The 13,043-nt window shown below is 41.0% G+C and overlaps 2 protein-coding genes across 2 annotated transcripts; both read left to right on the top strand.

Moving 5' to 3' along the window:
- Positions 1-1,012: 1,012 nt before the first annotated feature.
- Positions 1,013-6,261, top strand: LOC121958925 (growth/differentiation factor 10-like). The gene is made up of 3 exons (XM_042508107.1): positions 1,013-1,412; positions 3,669-4,552; positions 4,738-6,261. The coding sequence occupies exons 1-3, from the start codon at positions 1,124-1,126 to the stop codon at positions 4,927-4,929; spliced, it is 1,365 nt and encodes a 454-aa protein (XP_042364041.1). The 5' UTR covers positions 1,013-1,123; the 3' UTR covers positions 4,930-6,261.
- A 3,578-nt stretch (positions 6,262-9,839) lies between these two features.
- gdf2 (growth differentiation factor 2) lies at positions 9,840-12,295 on the top strand. Its single transcript, XM_042508461.1, has 2 exons — positions 9,840-10,338; positions 11,017-12,295. The coding sequence occupies exons 1-2, from the start codon at positions 9,987-9,989 to the stop codon at positions 11,913-11,915; spliced, it is 1,251 nt and encodes a 416-aa protein (XP_042364395.1). The 5' UTR covers positions 9,840-9,986; the 3' UTR covers positions 11,916-12,295.
- The last annotated feature ends 748 nt before the right edge of the window (positions 12,296-13,043 follow it).

Consider the following 13,043-nt stretch of genomic DNA (forward strand, 5'->3'; position numbering starts at 1 on the left):
CATAAGCATTGGTCATTTTACTGATTAATATTGTTTTTACTCTTGAGGACAGCCTAAAATCAAAAGATGACAAGAGCAACATTAGTTTTTCCAACCCCATTAGAACCAATTAGCCCAGCCCACGCTGAGTGATAAGAGTTTGATCGCTCCTTGGGTGGAGACAGATGTTATCTGGCTGCACAAACTTTAAACACACTAGTGTTTTACTGAAGGGGATCCCAGTCCCAGCAGAGTCCTTTATCTGCGATGTAAGACACGGTGGTGTCAAAGAGTCCCTTGTGACCCCCCTCAGGACCAGTTGGAGGTATTTTAATAGCTGAATGACCCACGGGGGCTCCAGCCTCTCACAGGGAAACTATTGTGCTGCATCAGAAAGCAGAGAAACGCCTAAAGAGACATCTGACAGTTCTTCTGGCTGTTTGTCACTCATCTTGAGGAGTTATCAGCTGTCTGAGGCTGAGATAAACATCTTCAGTAAAGTCCCCACATACACCAAATTTACTGTGGTTTTATCCTTTTTTTTTACCACTCAAAGATGAGTGCTTTGCAAAACTGCATTGGCCCACACATATCTTGAGCTTCAACTTCGACATGCAAATTTACTTTATGGACACTGTATCTAAATAGAGGTATTTCTGGTTTTACATTTTTAAAAGCAATATTTCAATACTATGAACACAACAAATATATCTCCTTTAATCTATTTTGTATTGTGGTGAACATTAGCCTAGAGGTAAACTATAGCTTAAGTGGTGATTAATTATAACAATAATACTAATACTAATACTAATAATAATAACCTCGGTGGATGTTGCATATCTACAGTATAGTGAAAATGCCCGTGGAAAGCTGCTCTGTTCTTCACCTTGCTGCAAAACTTCAACTCTAGTAAAATGCTGCATGTCTCTCGTTGGCTGTGCGCGCCGAGGCGTCACCATCTGTCATCCAGCAGCAGAGCTTCATGCATGCGTCCTCCCCCGGTCTCCTCCCAGTGTAGAAACAGCTGTAGATCGTGAACCGTGGAGCGCGGGTCTGACACGGATTACCTGGATACTGGAAGTCTGGGTGGGCATCAGAAAGGCAGCGCTTCTCTTCATTTATTTATTAAGTTCTCTTCTTTTTAATGGAATCACTTCCCACAACATCCACTATGGCAAGCCGGCTTCTTTACACTCTGTATTTATTTCTGATCCTGGAGTTTTGCTGCTGTAAAATCGTATTTGAGGATTTTGGTGAAGCCGTGCGTCAAAGTGTAGATGTCCCGCCGGCTGTGGAGCCGCGCGTCTTTGCGCACGAAAGCGCAAACCGGGACATGGTCTCCATCAACATGTTCAAAGTGTACGAGAAGTACAGTAAAGAGCCGCAGAGCCAGAGGGATGGAAACACCGTGAGGAGCTTTAAAGCTGTCCCGAGTGAGTCACCTCAGCGTTTATTCGTTACCTTACAGGAGATAATGAAATAATAATCACTGTTGGTGCTTTGCATGTCAGTAAGGAAGTGTCATAATGGTTGCATTTTTGCATTTTTGATTTTGCATTAAAAATCAAGCAGGTTTTTGTAGGTTAATGACGTTATTACAAACTCAATAATATGGATTTTCCATTTTGTTAAAAAAATAAAGATTTTTGAAAATTTGTTAATTTATATTTTTAAGGCATGCTTTTGTGTCAGTCAAGTCATAATAACTGAGCTGAAACTCACTTGGCGGTCATTATAATACATCAAAGCTTCTAGAAAATAGACAAACTGCTTATTTCCCACAACAATTTGAAAATGAAAGGTGGATCAGCATTATAGCCCATTCTCATTTATCTCAAAAAATGAATTTTTAATTAAATATTCTCACAGTCAAGGTGTGTACGGTGAACACTGGGGTGGAAAGTGACAATATTCATGTTGAAATTTAAAAAAGATTTAAAGATTAAAAAAAAAATAAAAACGAGTGGGATTCAATTAGTATTCACTTCCTCCTATTCCTTTTTTGATATGAGATATAGTGTTGTCAACTGATGTGTCTGCAGGGTATTCTGATGTTGTGTTCTTAACTTATATTTTTATTTAATTCAGCACATCGGAAACAAATCTAACCATTTTATGCTACTTATTGTTGAATGACAGCCAAGATTTGTAATCTACACTTTATTTTTATTTATTTTTGTTGCACATTTTGTTACATATTAAGCTTTTGCAGACTGGAAATACACAAAAAGGCTGAAAGTCTGCATTAAACTTGAAAGGTTCAATCTTGTGTACAAAACAGTACCTTGAAACTTCCCGCTCTTAGTTATTTAATCAGTGCAACATCCTAAATGCAGGTGTTTTGTCAATCCCCCAGCAGCTCTTGCTCCCCTTTGTACTTAACATCTTCACCTTTATGCTCCGTTTGCGTTTTGATTTAGTGATCTGCGGGACTTTAAGTCTCAAGCACCCGGTAGCTACAACAGCCTAGGTGTTAGACAAGAGCCTATTATCACACCCAGACACCGGCTGCACAGCGAAAAGCCTCAGAGGAGCTCTTTCTGCTATAAGCATTTCCATATGGCTGCGACAGAGAGACCTACTGGACCGATCCAATGTTTGTCTTTCAGGCTGCGGTGGAAGTGTGGGAGACGAGGTTGGACTTCAAGAGTATAGCCATCTAGGATGAGGCTGTTGGTGATGCGTGAGGCGGCCACTTAAGCGTGCCGTGCTTAATATTTTCCATGCTGCTGCTTATGTCAGTCAGATGTGCTGAGCGACATTTCGCAGAAGATGTAGTGAATGTTGTTGTTCGTGTCAGTCAAACGAGCCAGGATGAGATGATAAAAGAGGGGGGGACAAGGTTCAAGGCAGAAACTTGATCGCTTTAGTCATTTTTATTATTCATTTCAAAGAGAGCCTCCTTCATGGCTTTAGCACATGTTTGACAAAACATATGTACAGTTGAACCAGGACGCAAATCACTGTTTGAGTCCTTACGAAAGCTAATAGATAAATTGGACAAAGCATGAAAAAAAGGTTTTTAGGCTTTCACAGTGGCAATAGACGTGGCCAGAGGCATTATGTTTTTGGGTTGTCTGTTCATCTGTCTCTCCCATTCTTGTAAACGTGATATCTCTAGAATACCTTGAGAGATATTTTTCAAATTTGGCTCAAATGTCCACTTGGACTCAAGAGTGAACTTATTAGAATTTGGTCGTCAAATATCATGTCATTTATCTGGCATGCGTCTTATTCTGGTGAACACAACATCTCAAAAAGGCCTTGAGATAATTTCCTCATATTTGGCACCAGCGTCCACCTGGACTCAATGATTAGCTGTTTAGAATTTAGCAATTAAACTTCATAGGTCAAGGTCACTGTCACCTCATCTGTCCATTTTTGTGAACATGATATCTGAAGAAGGAATTTTTTCACATTTGGCACAAACATCCACCTGGACCCAAAAATAAACTGAAAAGATGTTGGTCGTCACTGTGACCTTATCTACCTCACTCTATCCCAAGAAGGGCTTGAGGGAGTTTCTTCAAATATGACACAAACATCCACTTGATCTGAAGAATGAGCTGTTATGACATGGATGTAAACTGTAAATGTAACTTGACTGGTCCGTGGAGGCACTGGTTTAACTCAAAGACTGTGTTTTTACTGTCAACCATCTCATTCGTTTTAAAATTTCTCTTCCTCAGGAGTCTTGCACGGCAAAGATGTGTTCCAGTTCAACCTGTCCTCCATCCAAGAATCAGAACTCATCCTCTCTGCCTCTTTTCATTTCCTCCACAAGCGTCCCCGCCAGCAACAGCGACCGTGGCGTTTTCGAAGGCCTCGCCACTCTTCTGGTGTCCACCAGCATCCTTATCCTCCCTCCCCGCTGCTCCTCTTCCACAGCTCATCCTCAAACTCTTTTCCAACACCTCTGGGGAACATAACTCTTGCTCCTTTCAAGAAAGGTTCCTGGCAAACAAGGGATATAACAGCGGTGGTGAAACACACCAGGGATGTCAAAGAGCTTGTGGTTACAGTTGAGTTTGATATGGGATCCGGGGTGGCTCGGGGGCACAGCCAAGACCGCCTTTCCCCAGCCAACCTGCCGTACATCTTGGTCTACGCTGATGATCGAGCCATAGATGAGCCAAACAGCGTGGCAATGTCACTCCAGCGGTACGGGCCCTTCCCTGTAGCAGAGGACCCTTCAGCTTCAGCCTCAAGGATCCGGAGGGAGCTTCATCTCCAGATTCAAACCAACGACATCCCAGAGGTCCAGTACAACACCCTGAAGAACCATGAACTGTGGCAGAACACGTATTTTCCAGCAAAGGCCAAAGCAGTAGTGAAACCGGGAAGGAAGCAGGGTCAGGAGAGCAGTGAGGGCTTAGGGAAGCCTCAGGTACTGAGCTTCGATGAGAGGACGATGAAAAAGGCGCGGAGGAGACAGTGGAGCGAGCCCAGGGTTTGTTCCAGACGCTACCTCAAGGTTGACTTCGCTGATATCGGTTGGAGTGAGTGGGTTCTGGCGCCTAAGTCTTTTGATGCATACTACTGCGCCGGGGCCTGTGGATTCCCCATCCCTAAAGTGAGCCAAAAAAACTTTAACTTAATGGGTTCATTTGCATTTTGACTAAGATAACAGAATTACAAAAATCATGTAATCTAAATCCAGCATCAGTTGTCTAATGTAAGGACGTTGGCGTTCATTGTTATAAATATAAAGTAAGTTCTATAGGCATTAATCTCCTGTGTTCCCACTCATTGCTTTAGGTGGTGCATCCGTCCAATCATGCCACCATCCAGAGCATCGTCAGAGCGGTGGGAATTGTGCCCGGTGTCCCCGAGCCATGCTGCGTCCCAGAGAAGATGAGTCCCCTCAGCGTTCTTTTCCTGGATACAAACAGGAATATGGTGCTGAAGGTTTACCCCGGCATGTCTGTGGATACATGTGCATGTCGGTAGGGCCGGAGCAGCTGGACATGCGATCAATGAAGATCATGAGGGGACATAGATGTAGACCAAGAATTTCCACTTGGAGGAGGACAGCAGTGATGAGGACGGCTGAGGATATGACAGGCAGGCTCTTGAGTCTTGAGTCTCAGTTTGAGAACTCTTTTTCTAAATGTCATGGTCAGACGTTCACGCAATTTTTTCCTCGAATCTAACAATTTCCATAGATAAGTCTTAATTATTTTTCTCTTCGAAAGCAGTTTTAAGAAGTGCACTTAATAAAAGCCTGTGTGTGTAATGTATTGACCTGATGGATGCTGCAGTCAAGACAAAACTCCTGCAGGTAGATATTCATCTCTGTTGATCCTTCTGAAACCTTTATAGTACTTTTTCACTTTTATAAAGTGATCTTGCCTGTTTTGATATTAGACAAGTGTTGATTTTCTCTGGACTTGTTTTGGAATCTTTTCAAACTTGACAAAGTCTCCAAAACCTTCTGACATCAGTGTCTTCTGCTGCCTGGCGATCCTTGGGATTCAATGAACTGCACACAGACTCTGGAGTGTCTGAGGGACACAGCATGGCAGAACATTTACCTCCTACCAAATTAATCAACCCTTGTCATGTAAATACTGTAGTAACTAATGCAAACTACTTATTCTTAAGTGATGTGTCTCACAGAGTGACACATTGTTGCCACTGAACACCTCCCATATATTAGCAAGCAGTGTTTATCATGCATGAGAGTTCATATCTTACTATTTAAGTCAGCGTTTAACAAACCTCTCCTCGAATGCCACTTGTGTTGCATGTTTTGGATCTCTGTTGCTTCAAACACAGCTGAATCAAATGACCAATTCGTTATGAACTCCCGAAGCTGCTTGATAACGAGCTGATCATGTAATTCAGCTGTGTTGCGGCAGGGAGACATCTAAAACATGCAGGATATGTGATACTTGAGGAGAGGCTTGGGAAACACTAGTTTAAGCTATACTTTAATAGTTGTTTGTTTATATCTTGTATATAACAAGTGTATTTTGACACCTACTGAGGAGCATTGTGTAGATTCTATTATGTTACAGCACAGAGGAAAAACAGTGCGTTGCTGCCACCTGCTGTGCATTTTGGGGAAGTTGAGAGGACTAAAACGGTTCTGTTAATCAAAGATACAATATGTACAGTGTGTAATAGCAGTAGATTTCCATGGTACGTGAACGGGATAAATGTATCCAACCTTATAACTGTATGGATAAAAGTGTATTTGAATAGTCATGTAAAATGTGCTTTAACAAGTCATAAACATAATGTACGCCCGGTAAGGAAATAAACTGAATTGTACATACAGTCAGAGATACTTTTTTGACTTTCTTAGGTTTTACAAAAATATATATAAATAATAGACCTTGCGTAAATTTTACATATACATAGCATTACATTATAATACAATTTATATTTTAATATAAAGTTAAGCTGATATCTATCTTTAACCCTTTGAATCCTGGACCAACAGGGGGAAATTTTTGTATTGCTTATTGCCTTCTTCTCATGTTTTTGAAAGAAATCAAGAATTTGCTCAGGTTTCAAAGGGTTAATAAAGTATCATCTAACATAATGTCCAAAATAACAAGTATTGGCCAATGTATTATGTCAAATGTATTCCGTTGCACAATGGTGCTTCTCCCTTTTCCAAACAAAACTACATTAAGGAGCACGTAAAAGCAGCAGTGAAATGATTAAGTTAAAACTCCTTCGTGTTCTAATTGGTTTAGTCCTTCATATAACAGCAATAATGTCATGTCCGTTTTCTCTTATTGAATTATTGATGACGGTGAGTTCACCTTAAAGTTGCGCTAATCCGTATTTTTCACACTGATAAATGGATCAGACATCTCTCAGCGCATTCTCATTCCCAGAATGTCAAATACTGCTGCTTTGTAACACCCCCTGCATGTGATATCAACACTGAAGGCAATCTCCAGCATTTTTATGAGAAACCCATCAGTGACAATACTTGACGCTGAGAGGAAAAGACGTGGTTTAACCCATTCAGATCCTTCATCCACTTACATGGGTATAACTTTTCTAGGATGTCCAGATCTATGATTACTGTCTCCTGACTCCACTCAAATGCACAGACCTATTTGATGGGATGTCTGTAAGCCAGTCACAGTCTTCCATGTCATCTAAAGTGAATCGCAGTAGAGTCACACCCCTTTTTTAAAGAAGCGAACCAACAGTGAGGAAATGAGATAGCGCACAGCATGTTTTAATCTATTAATCACATTGTTAAAGGGCATTTTGTCCATCTGACCAATAAGTCCAATATTCTGTTGTGTCAAAGGTGCTTACAGGCAGTGAGCAAATGCCACAACAGCTACTCTCAATTAACGTCAATGTTCTGTATTTGTTCCACAGGATGAAAATGCTCCTACCAACCTGCACTTTACCACTACGCTAACATCAGCTAACATGCTCACAATGATAATGCTGTGTTTAGCAGGAGTTAAGTTTAAGGTCAAAGGTGCATCTCTCTTAGTGTCAGCTCATGCATGGTGGCAATCACTAACAACCCTGTTCTTCTGTTTATATTAAGCACTTCCTCTGCACTTCAGGATTCTTTAAAGCAACAAACAACCAAACTTCAAGAACAACACACAGAAAACTGTTAAGAAACCTATATAGCTCTATAGTGGGAATCTATAAAATTGATAGGCATGAGAGCATATATTATTTGAACACATGAGGATCGTGGCCTCATATCCCAAATGGATGATGGGATCTGCTCCTTGTTCCTGTGGGGGGTTTGAGCCCGAACCCCAAGCCAATGTGTCCGGGGACGTTGGCCTGAGTCCGGCCTATCTTGGAATTTCTGTCTTTCACCCATGCAGTCACTCAGTGCTTGGTTCATGCCGGGTTTCATAAAAATGCTTTCATTGTGGCCCTTTCAAGCTCTTAAGAGTCCCTTTCTATGGAGTCAATCAGTGATGAAAGGCAGTGATAAAATCTACTGCCACTGACACAGTAAATAATGTCAGCATACAGGAGGGAAACAAACGCAGCAGGGAAAGTGGACTGAGAAAGATCACATTACTTTAGGTCAAATTACTGGGTTGAAAAATATGACATAAAAATCCCATTTAAGTAAATTAGTTTCTCAATAGATTTTTTTTTCATGGTTAATATTGAGGCATGTATTGGTCAGTGTTTGGTCCAAAGGTGTACTGTTTTCAACTCAGAATTCGTGTCTTATCAGGATTGAAACAATATTTAGACCATCATGTAACATTTAAATGCTTCAATTAACATTTTTTTTGTTCACAGATCTTTAAAGCAGCAATTTTTAGCTACTTTACTCATAGATACAACGAAGTCGAACCCGAAGCCTTTGCAAATGGGAGAATGATTGATCCATTTTACTGAGGTGTCTGCAGTAGGCCTTGGGTCAAAATAAACAAGAAATATATTTATTATTTTAAAAGATCCTTAATAAAAGACCATAAACAAATGCCCAAACAAAATGAGGGAGAGTACCAAGGCACACTGCTTTGCAGGAGTTAAAATGCCTTAAATAAATGAGCTTAACACCTACACATTCTGACACACAAACTTTACCAGGGCATATAAAAACAAGTGGCAGCTCACAGATATACTAAGGCTGATGTGAGGTGCCGGGCAATCAGAGGAGCATTGGATAATTGTCACAGGTGCAATCAGTAAAGTGAGTTTGCACACACTCAGGTCAAACCCAGCAAAGCACCAATGTTTTCAAGACTGGCAAATTCATCACAAACAATCAATAACATCTGAAGTTCATATTATTTCATACAAACACATATTAAGTAAATATATGCATGAATAATTCATGGTACAGTGTACATTAATTCTCAATATAAGCATAGGAACCTGTACATTTATTAGAGGCTTTTTAACCTTTGCAATGCAGTATAGTATTTTTGGGTTATGACTTATTGACAAAGCAAATTAAAAGTCTGACCTCTCCCTCCTTTTATGGTCCCATATATCCTTGGATTCAAAGAACACCTGTATTTGATACCTAAATATGTGAAATAGCGCTCCTCATCCAATCTAATTTATAGATCATTCTATTTCAAAGGTTGCGAAAAACCAAAAGCATACAAACTTCTAAGGGCAAAGAAGAAGGGCTGTTTACATGAAGACCGTTATAAAAACATCTAACTTGATACTTGATGAGATTTTGGATCTTCTGTCAGTAAGGGCTTATGTCGAAATTGTCAGACAACTTAAAGGAACAGCAAGAGACTCTGTTGTTTATGATCAAATTACGAACTGCCTACAGGACCATGGAGTAATCTGCACACTCTACCCAGGTGCCACCTCGCCTACAGCATACAGAGTATTTCCAGTATGTCTGGCATGGACAGTCTCTTGTTGTGTGCCACATGTCTGAAAGGGCAACTCCAAACCATGTCGAGACCGGATTCTTTGGACACTGTCTTGAGTGATATGAGAAAACAGCTTACAGCAGTTAGCTTCCTTATCAGTACCTTTGAAATGATCAGTCATCAAAGTTTGATCACATTTTGGTATCTGGAACATGAGCGTGATCTGGAATTTGGGCTACAGTGGTTGGAAACAAATTAAGCAACACTAATTCGTAAGAAAAAATGTAGCAATGATGGCGGTAAAGAATGCAATGTGCTGTTGTGTTTCTTTTAAGTGTTTTGTTTTCACTGGCCACAACACTTTAGCCCTTGAGCTGGGAAAATGGAAATGTCTGCTTTTCAGTAACCTCATAGTTTCCAGTGCCTCCCTCATTATCGCTGTCAAGTGTTTACAGTGTCTTCATTAGCAGCCAGCCCTCTAAAGATAACAAAGCTTAAAAGAAGGCATCAATGGCAGTGATAAGCTTGGACAAGCTACTATTTTGGTGACACAAGTCCCCCTGTTTACTCTGGGAGCATGAGAGCGGACATCACCACTGTGGTCCTTGCATTGGGGATCTCCATTTTCAAACCTTGTCGTCGCAAAGCCGGGAAGAAGGTAAAGTTTGTGCCAGCTCTGTGTCTTGCAAAGGATCTAATTTCAAAATGCGGAGCTCCAGATCATTCCTGTTCCAGGTGTGTTTGTGTCTGGTGGTTTCTGTTGGCTCCTGCACCTGTAAACCTCTTAATAATGACATCCAGAGTGAGGACCCTGAGGGACTCTACTCTCAGCTGTCAGAGGAGGACCTTCTGGAGGAGGAAGACACCGACTCTAGGATGGAGAACCTCCTGGGAACCATGAAGGAGGGCTTTCTGAGGAAACTTAACCTGTCAGATGTTCCTCAGGAGAGTGGCAAAATCTACCCTCCTCAGTTCATGATGGAACTCTACAACAAGTACGCCTCAGACAGCTCAGCAAACCCTCAGTCTGATGTCATACGAAGCTTCACTGTCCAAGGTACAGGGACATAAAGTTTATTTTAATTAATTTTACATTATATAAAGCTCTAAACCAGTGGTTACCAAACTCTTTTGCATCTGACTCCACTTGTGATCACTCATGCTGTGATAAAAAGTTATCTTTTTCTTTCTTTTTTTTGAATAGGCCAATTACAGCTTAAATTGTGATTCAAAAATAGTTGCTCTGAACATCTAATAATGATGCATAATGCGTTTACATTGGAGTTGGTTGAAAGCCCAGTGTGTCTTTTATAGCTGCTGAAAGGTACCATTATAATTATGCCAGAAGGAACTACTCAAACAGCGTATTTTATTGCCCTTGGAGTGAGACCAGGCTGCGTTAACTAACATGCAGAGTCCAAACAAAATCAAGTGGCAACATATAGATTGCTCAAACCACAGATGGGGCAAACAGCACAAAACAACAGGTAACTGTTGGAACTATAGTGATAAACATTGTCTTTCTGAACCAAAAAGTTGTAGCTAGTGGAGAATAAAGGGGCACTATCAGAATAAAAATAATTAATTTTATTATTAATTTTATTTTATAATTACATTTTGACCAAATAGGTCAACACAAACGCTGATTCTTTAAGTCAGACAGCACTAATCTCAGCTGCTGTTTAATACGCTCAGAGAGTTTATTTGACTTCTGACTTCTTCTTATCTCCAACAGATATCCCTCTCTGTGTGACGAATGGCACAAAGACAAAGAACAGGCTGCAGTTCAACATCAGCATCCCCACCCACGAAAAGATCACTTCTGCTGAACTACAGCTCTTCTTCTTCCCAGATCTCAGGTCAGGGGTCACCTCCCACAGCTTCAAGACCACCGTAAAAGTCTATGAAGTGGATTACAATGATTTCACATCCACCACCCAACTGCTGGTTGGCAAAGAGGTGACCAGCTTGGAAAGCATGTGGGAGACTTTTGAAGTGACCACGGCAATTCAGAACTGGATCGAGTTAGGCCATGGAGCAACGGTTTTTGATGTTGTGGTGGATAGGAAGGACTGTGGAGAAGAAGGAACAGGCTGTTTGAATATGAGTGTGTCTGTTGGAGATAACACTTCTGTGGCTTTAATAGTCTTCTCAGATGACCTGGGTAGCAGGAGGAGGGAGAAAAAGAAAGAACTAAGAGAGATGATCCTCCACGAAGAAGAAACCATCTTACACTCGGGTGCCGATTGGAACAGAGGAGATCAGCTTCCAAACGAGATCCCTAATGCTCCACGGAGAACGAAAAGAAAGGCAGAGAGGGAATATTGCCAGCGGACGTCTCTCAAGGTCAACTTTAGAGACATTGGCTGGGACAGCTGGATCGTGGCACCACCTGAATATGACGCCTTCGAATGTCGAGGACTGTGTTACCACCCATTGACGGATGAAATGACTCCATCAAAGCATGCCCTTATCCAGACGCTGATCAACATCAGGAACCCCAAGAAGGCCAACATGGCGTGCTGCGTCCCCATCAAACTGGACCCCATCACAGTCATGTATCAGGAGAATGGACGGCTAACTATTAGATACCTGTACGAGGAGATGAAGGTGGCAGAGTGTGGCTGCAGGTAGTCAGAGGTTTGCTTTGGTGGTAGCACAGGTGATTATAATGGCATTCAAGACAGTCTGATGTTAATGCCCTCCATCAGTCCAGAAGAAATAGTACAGCACCGCAGGTCCTAGAAAAAGATAAGATAGAACTTAATTTATTTCAAGGGAAATTGTTGTGGAACATTTGCAGTACAAAGTAGGTGCAAGAAACATGGATGCCGCCTATTACCCATATACACTGAACAAACATTTTAATGCAACACTTTTATTAGAGTTTTTTTATGCATTCAATAGATATATTTCTGTTAACCTTTGGTCACATATTTGTTAAATTCCATGTTAGTGAGCACTCCTCCTTTCCAAGATAATCCATCCACCTGACAGGTGTGGCCAATTAAACAGAATCATTACTACACAGGTGTGCCTTGGGATGGTCACAAAAAGGTCACTCTAAAATGTGATGTTTGATCAAACAACACAATGCCACTGACTGCAGGAATGTATGCAGAGCACCTTCTATGTTGCTTACCTGAATTTGACAGTACATCCAACCATAAAAGTTGGTTACAATGACAGCTGTCAAGTCAAGACCCTGTTGAGGACAATGAGCAATCTGACAAGCTTACCTGAGACGGTTTGCACCATAATTCTTTCGTTGTGAAAATCAGTTATGGCATCAGGTGTTCAGGTGGGTGCTCTCAGACGGTCTTGCAGGTAAAGACACTGGATGTGGAGGTGATGGGCTGATCAGGTTATAGTTGACCTGTGGTTGGGAGGCTGGTTGGATGTACTGCCAAATTAACAGAAACAACATACGAGGCGGTTTATAGTTGTGAAATAAACATTAAGTTCACAAGCAACAGTTCTGTTGGACATGTTTTTGGTAAATATATATTTTTTAATAGGTAGGTAGTAGATTAAAAATTCCAAATATTCATCCCTGCAGCAACAGCTGTTAGCCTACTGAACTCACTAACTAACTGCTAACATACCCATGTTTCCCAGGTATGATGCTTATTCAGTTCATGATGTTATTTTAGCCTGTCATTTGTGATAATGTTGTATTTGCCAGTAACTTAACATAAATCAAAGGGTTGGACAAAATTACTTGATGACTGGGCTAGATGAAAAGTAAAGGGATCACTTAAG

Source organism: Plectropomus leopardus, chromosome 19, assembly GCF_008729295.1.
Source record: "Plectropomus leopardus isolate mb chromosome 19, YSFRI_Pleo_2.0, whole genome shotgun sequence".
Lineage (NCBI taxonomy): Eukaryota > Metazoa > Chordata > Actinopteri > Perciformes > Serranidae > Plectropomus > Plectropomus leopardus.